Genomic DNA, 11,891 nt, shown 5'->3' on the forward strand with positions numbered 1-11,891 from the left:
TTGGCCTTGGCATCTGCCATGTTGGGAATTCCAGGAAAATACAAGGTTAGAACACTTACTTACTTAGAACACTACAAACCCCAGATGTCCCAGACAGAGCAGGCAGATCACAGCACAATGTCTTCTGCTGGCCTGAAAGTGGCCACACACCTCATGGTTCCTCCAGGCTTTCCACACTCCCAGTGCCCTGCTCTGGCAGGGAGGAATCATGATCATTGCAAAGGTATTTTCTCTTGTAGAACCATTGTACAAAACAGAGGGATCTTTGCAGTGCTTCCTGCAGAAGTACCTGATTTACTGGGTTATTTTTTTTTCCTAGGACAGTATTTAATTTAATTCTGCTGTACATCCTAGTGTTCCTCTCAGAAAGAGGAGCAGGCAGACATTCAAGGAAAGCTCCCTGCAGTGTCACCAGGGATTTCTCTCTTCAGTCAGCTCTGTTGTTCACATGTGCTCTCCCATTTTGCCATCTCATCCTTTTTGGCCCAGATCCATGAGTCCAGGGCTGGCAAAGCTGCTATTGCATGTGTCAGTGCACACATAGATCATCAGAGTAGGGCCACATACTCACTTATGGCCAAGATAGGAACAAGCTGCAAATGTCTGTATGGAAAGACCTTAAAAATGTTCTTTTTCTTTCAAAAGATTGGTGGCTTCTTCCCTGATTAGAAGTCGTTTGAGCAGAGTTACAGCAGATTGTGTAAATTTATATTTGACAGTACCTGCTGAACACATCCAAGTTGTGGAGCTATGCTGTGTTCTGCAGTTTGGATTTTTAATATCTTGCTTTATCAATCTGTCGTGCCAGGCAGGATAGGAGGAGCCTGAACCTGAACTCCTCTTGACAAGCTGATTTATGTCTCCCAGAGAGGGAGTCTGAGTGGTTATTACTGTGGTGATGATTCACCTCCTCCCTTGGCTCCATGCCGTGGCTCTGCTGGAGGAGCTGGAGGCTCCAGCTCTTGTCCCATTGATGCCTCGGGTTTTAGCTTTTATATTTTTCAGATTCTGTGCTGCTTTATATGAAGTCTGAACTTCATATTAAGTGTTGGTAAGCTCTCTTCGTAGAGCAGGGAGACAAAACAATTCCTTCTCCAACTGGGGACCAAGATCCAAATCTCAGGCCCAAGAACACAAACAACATGGGCTGAGGAGAGAAAAACAAGCAGGGTGGGACTTCATGAGCTGGAGCTGTAATTGAACAATTAACTCCAATATGCAAATGGAGCAGAACTGATCAAAGTGAGAGACCCCATGACCGGTTGTCCATTTTGGGACCATTTTGGTTCATCTTGGGTGCAGCCCTGGCTGGGCTCTTGTGCTGCCCAAGGTTGATCCACTGAGGCCTCCTAATAAATCCCTGCTTTATTCTTTAGCTCTGTCCAGCCTCTGTTCCAGGCCAGCCTACACAAGGCCCTGCTGTGGCTGTGCTGGAGCTGCACAGGGTGATAAAATCAGGTGTAGTGTAACCAGGTGGGGTTCCCAGAGCTGTGTTCATCAGCAGTTCTTCTCCTGGAGATCTCAGGATGTTTTTCCACGACTGTCCCAGAGCTTGGCTCTCACCTGAGCGCATGCTCACCTGGCCCAGGTAGGTGGAGCAGACAGGGATCCTGCCTCCAGCAGCAAAGCAAACTGGGACACTTCTGTGCTTCAGTGTCACCTTCTGCCACACTGGGTGAGACATGGATTCCCCCAGGGATCCCTGAATCTCGTGGGAGAGACCTTACAGTGCACAGGCTTGTTGAGTTTGTGTCTTTTTTTTTTTGCCAGGGTTGGGATGAAATGTGTGAGATGGTATTTCTTGTTTGGACTCAGATGTTTATTAGTTCTTATCTGTGTTACAGTCTCACAAACCCTGAGTTCTGCAGCACTTCATTCTAACAAACTACAAAATGGAGACTTACCTCTCTCCACCAGGTCTTTTAAGGATAAGCTGTTTAATTAAGAAATTACACTTAAATTATTTTTACTTTTAACTCAATAACTAACTACTTGTGACTTGCAATGCAGACTTTTTTATCTAATTACACAATATTGCTTAAACTCATGGAGAAGGTGAAGAAGAAGGACTAGCTTCTGCTCTAAAATTTGTATCTTGCTTTGTATATATTACTAAACTTTAAAATCTTAAACTCTTAAGGTTTTTACTATGTGATATTACTCACTTTTATTCAAACTACACACCTATAGTCTTAGTTTTAGCATTTAATTTTGGAAGCCTTTTCTATGGCCTTAGATCAAATGCAGTGTTCTCTCTTGGGGGTCAGTGCCTGTCAGCACAGAAAGTCTCAAATTCTCAGTAACCAGGCTTCCAACATGGACTGTTTGATATTGTCATTGCAAGTGTTCAGGCTTCCAACAAATTCATCAATTCACCTGTTTGCAGTGGTCTCCTGCATCTGAGGTCTGCTCACCTGGGAAATGGTTTCCAGTCCCTTCCCATTGTGGGACTGGTGGGGCCAGGAGGGGAGCAAAAGCACAGGTCACAACCCACATCCTTAAGTGGTTTTGGCTGAGTTTTTGGAGTGAGCAGATGAATTCCCTTCTGCCTACAGCTTCAGGCCAGTGTGTCATTTCCAGGAGTGTCCATGATCTCCTTTTCCCATCACTACCATTTCCTTTTCTCTGTCGTAGGGGCTGACTTTTGAGGAGGTGGAGAACTTCTTCACTTTTCTGAAGAACATAAATGATGTTGACACGGCTTTGAGCTTCTACCACATGGCTGGAGCTTCTCTTGATAAAGGTATAAAACCTGTGGGATGTTACATGCTGAAAGCCTGAGGGAGCACAACTCATGCCAGGTCTTTTGGAGCTGGGAAGATGTCAGACAAGCCCAGGCTGATAGGTTACAAATGTACCCAAAGTTCAATTCCTCCCTGTAATGAGGTGCTTAGCTCGCTGCATCCATGGATAAAGAGGGATTTCGGGTTTTCTACTTCCATAGTTTTAGATACAGGGAGAAGAAAGGCTGGTGTGTGTAGCCTGAATGGATGAGGAAGCAGTGGTTTCATGGTGGTTCCTTCAGAAGGACCATTCTGCTGTGTGCAGAGGCAAGGTGATCTAATGAGTGTGCCACAGGCTGTGGTTCCCAGGGACACCACTGTTTCTTCTTCATCCCCATCTTCTGAAGTGACCTTTTTTCTCCTTCTACAAAGGACTTCAAAAATGAGTGTAAAAAAATTCTTGCAGAGTTATCTTCTGTGGAGGTCTCTGATCCACATGGCAGAGGCACCGCAGCAGTGGGGCTGGTGATAGGAACTGCTCAACCCTTGCTTTGTTTCAGCTTTGCTCAAAAATCATAGACTTTGCCTAGAAATAAGGGCTGGATGCTGCATTTCTGATTGGAAAGCCAAGCAGTGGCAAACACCTTTGGAGCTCCTGGGAGTGCCAGGGGGAAAGAGGAGGAACACTGGAACAACCACTGAAGTCCCAAACTGAGCATTAAAGTCTGTCCAGAAACTCTATTTCAGATAACCCACAGTCCCGAGGAGTGGGCTGAATAATGCTCAGAGCTGGTGTTTCCTGGAGAACTTGATAATAATGTGGTTTATTGATCAGACCAATCCATATCCTCCTCATCATGTTTCCTTTTCTGAGCTGGTCTGTCTCAGGTATGCTCTTAGATCTGACACACTGATTAAAAAAAAAAAAAAAAAAAAAAAGGCAAAAAATCCCCAAAATATATTTCAAACCAAGTCCCACTCTGCTGCCAGGATCTGTCACAAGTGCTTTGGTCTTTGGGTTTTTTTAAGAGGGATTTTTTTTTTAACAGACTGAGAATATAAAAAAAGATGGCAAACTCATTAAAAGATTTTTAGGCTAAGTGGAAACTCTTGTCTGCTATGAAGTTAAAGCTGATTCATTTAGGCAGCTGCAGAATTAAACATTTTGGAAGTCAGCTATTCCAACTGCTGCTGTTGTGGGAATATTAAGGCATTAATAGGTTTTGGGACAGTGGAATTACAGAGGGACACAAACGTGTCACATTTCTTCTTGTGTGTGTCAGCAGCCCTTCTCATCTTAAATTTTTTGGAGGGAAATAATCTGTACTCTTTGGTTTAGATCATCATTACCTTAAGACTTAACCTGAAAGGATTTTCTTTCATTTAAAAGTTTTCTTTCATTTAAAATACCAAGTCTGGGCATGTTGCTGCTGCTCTGAGCCCTTTCTGCAGCATCCCAGAGGAGGTAATAGCCCAGCAAATCAAATATACTCAGTGCCTACAGGAAATTAGCATTTGTCCTGTCATGGAATATACATTTTCCCAGAATTTAGGTCTGTGTGCAGTTGGTAAATCAGTGTGATTGCTGTTTAATTATGTGCCATTAATGAGCTTGTGCAGCCACTGAGCTGGGAGTGTTTGTCTGGGGTAAGAGAACCTTCCTTGGGCAGGGATCAGATTTAAGTAAACCATAAATGGGGTGTGCCCTCCCAAAAGTGAAGCTTTCACAAGGTTGCTGGTTACAAACTAACAAATGTAAAAATTACTCTGGGATGTGGACTAGGAAAAGGTTAGTATGTGTAATAATTTGCTGCTTAACAATACAGCAAACATTATTGTGATTTTAGAAGGGCTGTTTAAAATTTCATAGGGGAAAAAATGGCTGGTACCAAACAGCCAGAGCTTGACAACCTGTTTTCTGTGCTGAATTAAAGTTGCTTCTTCTTCTAAAAAGGATCATAAACCTGTATTTTAATGACCCATTTAAAAACACCCAGATTATTTGTTAGCCCATCTTTCATTTTCCCAGCAACATAATAGCTGTCATTCTCCTAAATCATAAGCATTCCTTAGAAGACTTCCCCAGCCTGGGCTCACAGCTGGAAGCAGGACAGGAACTGAATTTGGTGCTTATTCCCCTTTTAGGAGGGTATGAATTGCACTTTTTCTGGCACTGTGTGCAGCCAGGCTTTCCAAGCAGCCCTTCTGCCAGCAGAGAGCTGTGGGATAACTCCTTTGGGGTTTAGGGTAAGGCATGGATGGGCCAAAGCATGGGGAGACAGCTGAGCCCATTGCTGATGTGTGCCTTGGAGCAGGGCTGGAGCCCCAGAGAGGTTAATGGAAAATCATTTTACTTGAATGATGCTGCTTGAAACGGCTGCAGAGTGGACAGGGGATCTGGAAGGGGGCAGAGGTGAGCTGGAATGCAGTCATGGAATTGCTGCTTGCTTTCCTCTGCCTTGGAGAGGGATGGAAGAAGTCAACCCCCCTGGAAGCACAGCTTGGATTGCTCCTCTGGAATAATTGCAGTGCTGGTAGTTGGGAGGGATCTCTGGAGACCCTGGTGTCCACCAGGATCCCCTGCAACCACTGGCCCTGGGCCACCTGCAGTCAGGTTTGGGATGTCTCCAAGGAATCTCCTTTCTTTCCATATTTCTGTCTGTGGATGTTGCACAAACAGCTCTGTCTTTAGTCTGGCAGCTCTGCTTTTTTTTTTTTTTCCCCCTCCCTGATCTCCATGACTTTCTGTCATGCTCCCTTTGATGTCAAAACAGCTTCTGCTCAGCTGCAGGGCTGCAGTTTGAGAAGAGCAAAGAAAATGTGCTGTGCACACAGGATTGCACAAGGCTTATCCATCTCTTTCCTGGGTGGGTGTTCCAGCATGTACTCATGCAAATGATTTGTAAAAAGTTAAATAGATTTTGGTAGCTAAACTGCCAGTGATAGCATCCAACATTTCCAACTGGGAGCCTTGAAATGAAATGTGTGCATCAACGTGAGGGTGATTTTTGGGAGCCCAAAACACGTGTCCTGCCTTTCCATCCTGGAATGGCCCAGGGCAGGGAGCTCTGCTCCCATCACCCCAGTGCCATTTGGAAAACAAAGGCAGCAGCCCAGCTGTCCATCCTTTTGGCCACATGTGTGATTAATGCCAAGTTGGAGGGAAGAAGTGAAGTTTGCCATCTGGCGAGGCTCTGGCCTGGAGCAAAGCCCCGTTTGCAGGCACTCAGTGAGGCATTGCTCACAGTGCAGTTCTGGGAATCAGAGTGGAAAAAAAGGATAACTGTGTCAGACTCTAAACTTGCATAAAATTACTCAGATGGCTCATTAAAGGAACCATTAAAGGAAGGGAGATACCAATGCATGAAATTTTAGAAGCTTTTCAAGATAGAAATGTGGAACTCATTTTTGATTATATGAAATCCAGGAGAATTTCTATCCCAGAACCCCAAACCTGGACAGGCTTTAAGAGATTTCCCCAGACAGCACTTATTTCATTTTGTGAAATGGTAAAGAAATTACTCCAGCAGGTTTGCTTCAATTTTATTTGCCTCCCCGAGCTACCTTGTGGTCTGGAGCATGTGTGTGGATGTGAAAGCAGAGACAATTTCCCTCTTCCTTGTGATTCCTTAAAAAACAGCACAGCACAGTCATGCAGCCCCTGTGAAGTCATTTTGGCATCAAGCAAGAACGATGGGATGGAGCTGACACTTGTGCAGTTGGATTAATAAGAGAGGAAGCAGGAACTGGTGGCCATGAGTGCAAGTTCCAGCTGGGAAAACTGTGGCTGTGAAAAATAAGCAGGAGGGGAGGGATCAGGAGTCTCCCTACAGAGATGGAAGGTGTGGTAAAATCTCAGCAGAAAAACATAACTTATAATTAAAGGAATTAAGACAAGGGGCAATGGTTTTAAATTGAAAGGGGAGATTTTGATTTGGTGTTAGGGAGAAATTGTTCCCTGGGAGGGTGGGCAGGCCCTGGCACAGGGTGCCCAGAGCAGCTGTGGCTGCCCCTGGATCCCTGGAAGTGTCAAGGCCAGGCTGGACAGGGCTTGGAGCAGCCTGGGACAGTGGAAGCTGTCCCTGCCCATGGCAGAGGTGGCACTGGATGAGCTCTAAGGCCCCTTCTAACCCAAACCAGTCTGGAATTCTGTGATGAAGAAATCATTCCAACTTTATTTTTTACATGTAAGGCTACAGCCATAGGGTACCTAGGGCACCAGGAGGGGAGGATGGCACCAAAGTTGAAGCACCTTGAGGAGCAGTTTTATATTTACAACAAATTAAATGAAATTTGTTGTTGCTGTCTGAGGAAATACAGAGTAATAACTGCTGACTGGAGCTACATCACTCATGGAGAAAAGGAATTTCACTCAAAAAGAATAATTACATGGGAAAAGCAGGGTCCTACTTGAGATTATATATATTTTACATATATACAATGCATCATTTCAATTTTCTCCTGCATGATTTAGTAAAAGGAGATGTTTTATGGGGCAAAGGACGTGGTGGTGGCTGTGAATTCCTCCCAGAAAGCCCCAGATTTCACTCATGGGAGCAGAAACAGGGTGGAAGGTACCAATAATGTAAACATCAATGAAAAAAATCCCATTAGAAATATTTTATGTGGTTTGTAATTAATCCAGTTACGGTATGTATTGGATGATTATTTTTTCCTTTTTGACACACTTAACTCCAAAATTCCTGAAGGACTGGGGTTGCAGAAACCCATAAGGATGCTGTGGAGGAAAGCAGAGGCTGTTTGTGGTTTCAGTCTGGTTTTGTGATGCACCACTTCTCTCTTTTCCCTTGCTCCACAGCTAAACATTGATCCCAGATGCTGTGGATGGTGTTGTAGAGAAGCAATTTAAATACACTCATACCAGCCTAGTGAGGGGGCTTTTTTTTTCCCCATTTGTGCAGCAAAATCAACTGCCTAACCCTGCCAGATTCATAGCTCCACGGATTGTCCTTTTCTAAAGGTGGGAATAAAACTCGTGCTTGTTTCTCTGCTGCAAGTCTGGGGAGAAAAGGGAAATAATTCCTTACAACTCTTTATTTTATTGCAAGGTTAATCTGGTCTGCTCCCTGCAGGCAGGTGGGTGGGTTCATTCTGCAATTACTGGGTTACAACAGGAAAAGCAGTTTTTGGAATTCCCAGTTTTTTGAATTCCCTGCTTGATAGAGTTGAATGCTTGATAGCATTCCTTGGAATGCTGTTCCTTGGAGCCACCTCGTTGATCAAGCTTATTCCAGGCCTCTCTGAAGACACAAAGGCCGTTTTCCACGGAGGAACAGGAGTGTCCTGCTGTGGTTGGCACATCCTGCCCCCTGTGTGACCCTGTGCCCTCCCTGTGTTGCAGTGACCATGCAGCAGGTGGCCAGGACAGTGGCCAAGGTGGAGCTGTCGGACCATGTGTGCGACGTGGTGTTCGCGCTCTTCGACTGCGACGGTGAGTGAGCACCCCCACCTCAGCCAGCCTGGGAGAGAGTCAGTCCAGGACAAGGAATCCAGGGGGAAAGGGCTCTTCTGGCCATGCTCTTTGTCCATGCATCTGTGGTGATCCCCTGTTGGATTAAGCTCTATTCTGACCCAGAGATGGGGCAACTGAGAGGCGTTTTAAACACTTTTATTCCATTTTCAGTCTCATGTGAAGGGTGAGACAATGCAGATGTTAAAATTCACACCATCACAATCAGAAGCCAACTATTTCCTAATAACAATACACTGTAAGTGTTTCTTGGCCTATCAGCTTTAGCCACACCATGCTGTAAATGCCTTAAAGCCAATCATCTAAAATTACCCCTCGTGGGTCCCACTACAATGCATCTTTCATTGTTCTGTTTCTCCAAAGTATCCAGTCATTTTTGCAAGGCCATCCTTTGAAACTTGTTTCTAGTTCCATTTCTCTCTCAGCAATGTCTGTCCTGTTCCATGGCATTTCTAAGTCAGCATTTCTTATCTCAAAGTTTGCATACAGATGCACACTGTGTGAGCCTTCTGTCAGGCTTTGAGAATTTTCTATAAATCCATTTCCCACATTCCCCCTGCCCTTTTGGGAAGGGTATCCAATGGTACCCACCCTGTGAAATGTGGATGTTGGAGCACAGATGGGAGGGTTTGGTGTGCACACTTTGCTCCTCTCCCCCCCCAGAGAACTCCAGTTGGTTTAACAAAATGAACTGTTGTGCTCCAGTGTTGGAAACAAGCCGGTCTGAGGCTTTATCTCCAAAGTCCTAGACAAATGTCAGCTTAATTTTTAATTAATTAGTAGCAGCTCTGTGCCCTGCTGGGAAGCTGGCTTTGCAGAGGGTGTGAGTGCCCCGGGGTAGTTGTTGTCACATTGAAGCACTCCTGGCTGGATTTAATGGCAGTTGCTGGAGTCTTGCCAGGTGACAGCAATCCCGACTTGGAAAGAAGGAAATCCTGCATTTGCCCAAAACTGCCAAACCAAAATCAGAGTCCTGGCTGGCACCCTGCTTCTCCAGCACAGTCGCCAGCATCTGGCAGCTCTGAGTGGCAGCACTGCAGCATAAGTATGAACACTTAAAATGTATTTATTTATTCTTTGTTGTCCCTCTTGGTTTCAGCCCCGCCTGCTCCTTTGCACCTTTCTAAGGTCACATCTCCTGTTTTATTTTCCTCTGTGCTTCAGTACCACTGCTGTGATACAATCTTCACGCCAGATGATCAGGCTGGAGATTAGAGTGAGCTGAAGTGTATCCAAATATTCCCTGCTTGCCTTCTCTCAGAGGAGAATCTCCTACATATTTTCATAGCAAATCTTTGGGGGGAAAGACTCTGGTTGCCAGAGGAGTCCCCCAAGGAAGAAACCAAGCAGAAAAGCAGGCCACAGACAACTTTTTATTATTATTATTTTGTTGTTTTCACTCCATCAGTGTTTACAGACATTAAAAACCTGCAGCACTGGAGGGAATTTTGCTCAGCCCTTGATAGTTTGCTGGAATTTTGCTTCCCAGTGGCTGCATTCTCCATAAGCTCATTAATCAGACCAAGAAATCTTCCCTTCTACTCCATTAGAAAAAATTGTGCACCCATAATTTCCTAAACCACTTAAAGCAGTGTTTCCTGGGAGGACAGGGACATTTGGTTTGCATTTGCTTTTCTGCCTCCTGCAAGCATCCATGGGGTTGGGATTTAAACTCTGTGGCTCAGGAACCCTTGCTCAGCAGGATATTTTGGGAGGTGGGAGCCAAGTGTGGTCTCAGTTTCTGCAGGAAAGGACACTCATGGCTGCTACCCTTTAAAGTTATCATTTCAAGGAGGTTGCTGGTGGGTCTCTGATTGTTTTTCCTCCTTTTTTGCAGGGAACGGGGAGCTGAGCAACAAGGAGTTTGTTGCCATCATGAAGCAGCGCCTGATGCGAGGCTTGGAGAAGCCCAAGGACATGGGCTTCACACGGCTCATGAGGGCCATGTGGAAGTGTGCCCAGGAGACAGCGTGGGACTTCACAGCTCCCAAGCAGCAGTAGCAGGGCTGGGAAGGAGCACCCCCATTCCCTGGATCAGCCCATGGGCACAGCGGGGTGGCACCAGGCTCTGGGGAGCCCAGGCTGGCTGTACCAGGAGGGTTTTGTCAATCCAAGTTAGAAATCCTGCCTGCTGTATTTGCTTGCTGCTGGCTCCTTCATACTCCTGGCCCTCAGGAACAAGGAAAGGACTTCTACTGCCACCACCTGCATGGCGTGATGTGCCCTGCTCCAGAGCTGGGCCCCAAATCACCTTTATTTAATGCTATGAGAAAATGGCATGGGGGGGGGGTTCTTTTGATTCTCAGACTGCTCCTGGGAAAAGCCCAGGACTCCCTGGGAAAATTCCTGGATTTCCTGGATCCCAAGCCAGGATTTCAGCCAGCCAAAAGCTCCGTGCTGCACCTGCTGCAGGAGGGCAGCTAAAAGTAGTGGAGCTGCCTTGCACAAGGCTCCTGCTGCAGGAGCTCCCTAACTGATCTCCTGAATGGGGAATTGCACTGGGAAGGGCTGACAGGCGTGGTTTGACGGGTGCTGTCCTGTAAAACACCATGTAAAGATGTTGCTCACAGCAGCCTGCCTCTGTCTCTGCATTGCTCCAGATCCTCCCCCAAGGCTGGGGCTGAGGCACTGAAGATGGGGTGTTTTGGAAGGAGATGGGGGGAACCTCCATGACTTTCCAGAGCTGGAAAGACAAAGGGGATCAGTCACTCCTGGAATACTTTCCTTCCCCAGCACAGGAAGGACATGGAGCTGCTGGAGAGAGAAGCCACCAAGGTGATCAGAGGGATGGAGCAGCTCTGCTGGGAGGAAAGGCTGGGAGAGTTGGGATTGTTCAGCCTGGAGAGAAACTCCAGGGTGACCTAAATGTGGCCTTGCAGTGCCTGGAGGTGACAAGAAACGTGGAGAGGGAACATTGACAAAGGCCTCGAGTGCCAGGACAAGGGGAAATGGTTTCCCGCTGCCAGAGAGCAGGAATGGATGGGATACTGGGAAGAAATCCTTCCCTGTGAGGGCAATGAGGCCCTGGCACAGGGTGCCCAGAGCAGCTGTGGCTGCCCCTGGATCCCTGGCAGTGCCCAAGGCCAGGCTGGATGGGGCTTGGAGCAGCCTGGGACAGTGGAAGGTGTCCCTGCCCATGGCAGGGGTGGCACTAGAGGGGCTTTAAGGTCCCTTCCCACCCAAACCATTGTAGGATTCTGTGGTTCATACTGGGATATTGTTCCTGATCACTCCAGCCAGAGTGCTCTTCCTCTCCTCCCTCATTTCCCAGGCAGAGCCTGCTCCTTTGGGGTGGTTTGGGTGTGGGGTCCCTGTGCTGTCACTCCACAGATCAAGGTGGGAGTGCAGGATTGGCCCTTCCTGCCTCAGCTGTTCCTCCCTCTCCCCTGCCCGCTCCCCATGGCCAGCCTCCAGGAATCTGTCACCTGTCTCTGAATCCCTTTTTGGATTGAAGGTTGTTCCCGCCATCCGTGCTGCAGCTGAATGTGAAACGATGTGACACAGCGCCGAGCGGCCTCATCCCTCCTCAGCGTCTCCTTCAGCCCGTCCCGGGCACGCTCCCTGCAGCCAGGACCTGTTCCAAAGGCTGGGAGCTCGATGAGGAAGCCCTGAGAGAATTCCTGAAGGGATTGTTAATAATCCTCTCCTGCGAGAGCAGGGTCCGGAGTGCCCTGTGG

At 46.9% G+C, this 11,891-nt stretch overlaps 1 protein-coding gene across 4 annotated transcripts in view; it reads left to right on the forward strand.

Annotated features, from left to right (window-relative positions):
• The window catches only part of MICU1 (mitochondrial calcium uptake 1), an 88,550-nt gene extending 77,764 nt beyond the window's left edge, over positions 1-10,786 (forward strand). For all 4 annotated transcript variants that reach the window (XM_053949607.1, XM_053949610.1, XM_053949609.1 and 1 more), the window contains 3 exons: positions 2,635-2,743; positions 8,086-8,175; positions 10,052-10,786. In XM_053949607.1, the coding sequence (XP_053805582.1) occupies positions 2,635-2,743; positions 8,086-8,175; positions 10,052-10,215 (363 nt within the window). In that variant the 3' untranslated portion in view covers positions 10,216-10,786. The remainder of the gene's footprint in view (positions 1-2,634; positions 2,744-8,085; positions 8,176-10,051) is intronic.
• The last annotated feature ends 1,105 nt before the right edge of the window (positions 10,787-11,891 follow it).

The sequence above is a fragment of the Vidua chalybeata genome, chromosome 8 (assembly GCF_026979565.1).
Source record: "Vidua chalybeata isolate OUT-0048 chromosome 8, bVidCha1 merged haplotype, whole genome shotgun sequence".
NCBI classification, from domain to species: domain Eukaryota; kingdom Metazoa; phylum Chordata; class Aves; order Passeriformes; family Viduidae; genus Vidua; species Vidua chalybeata.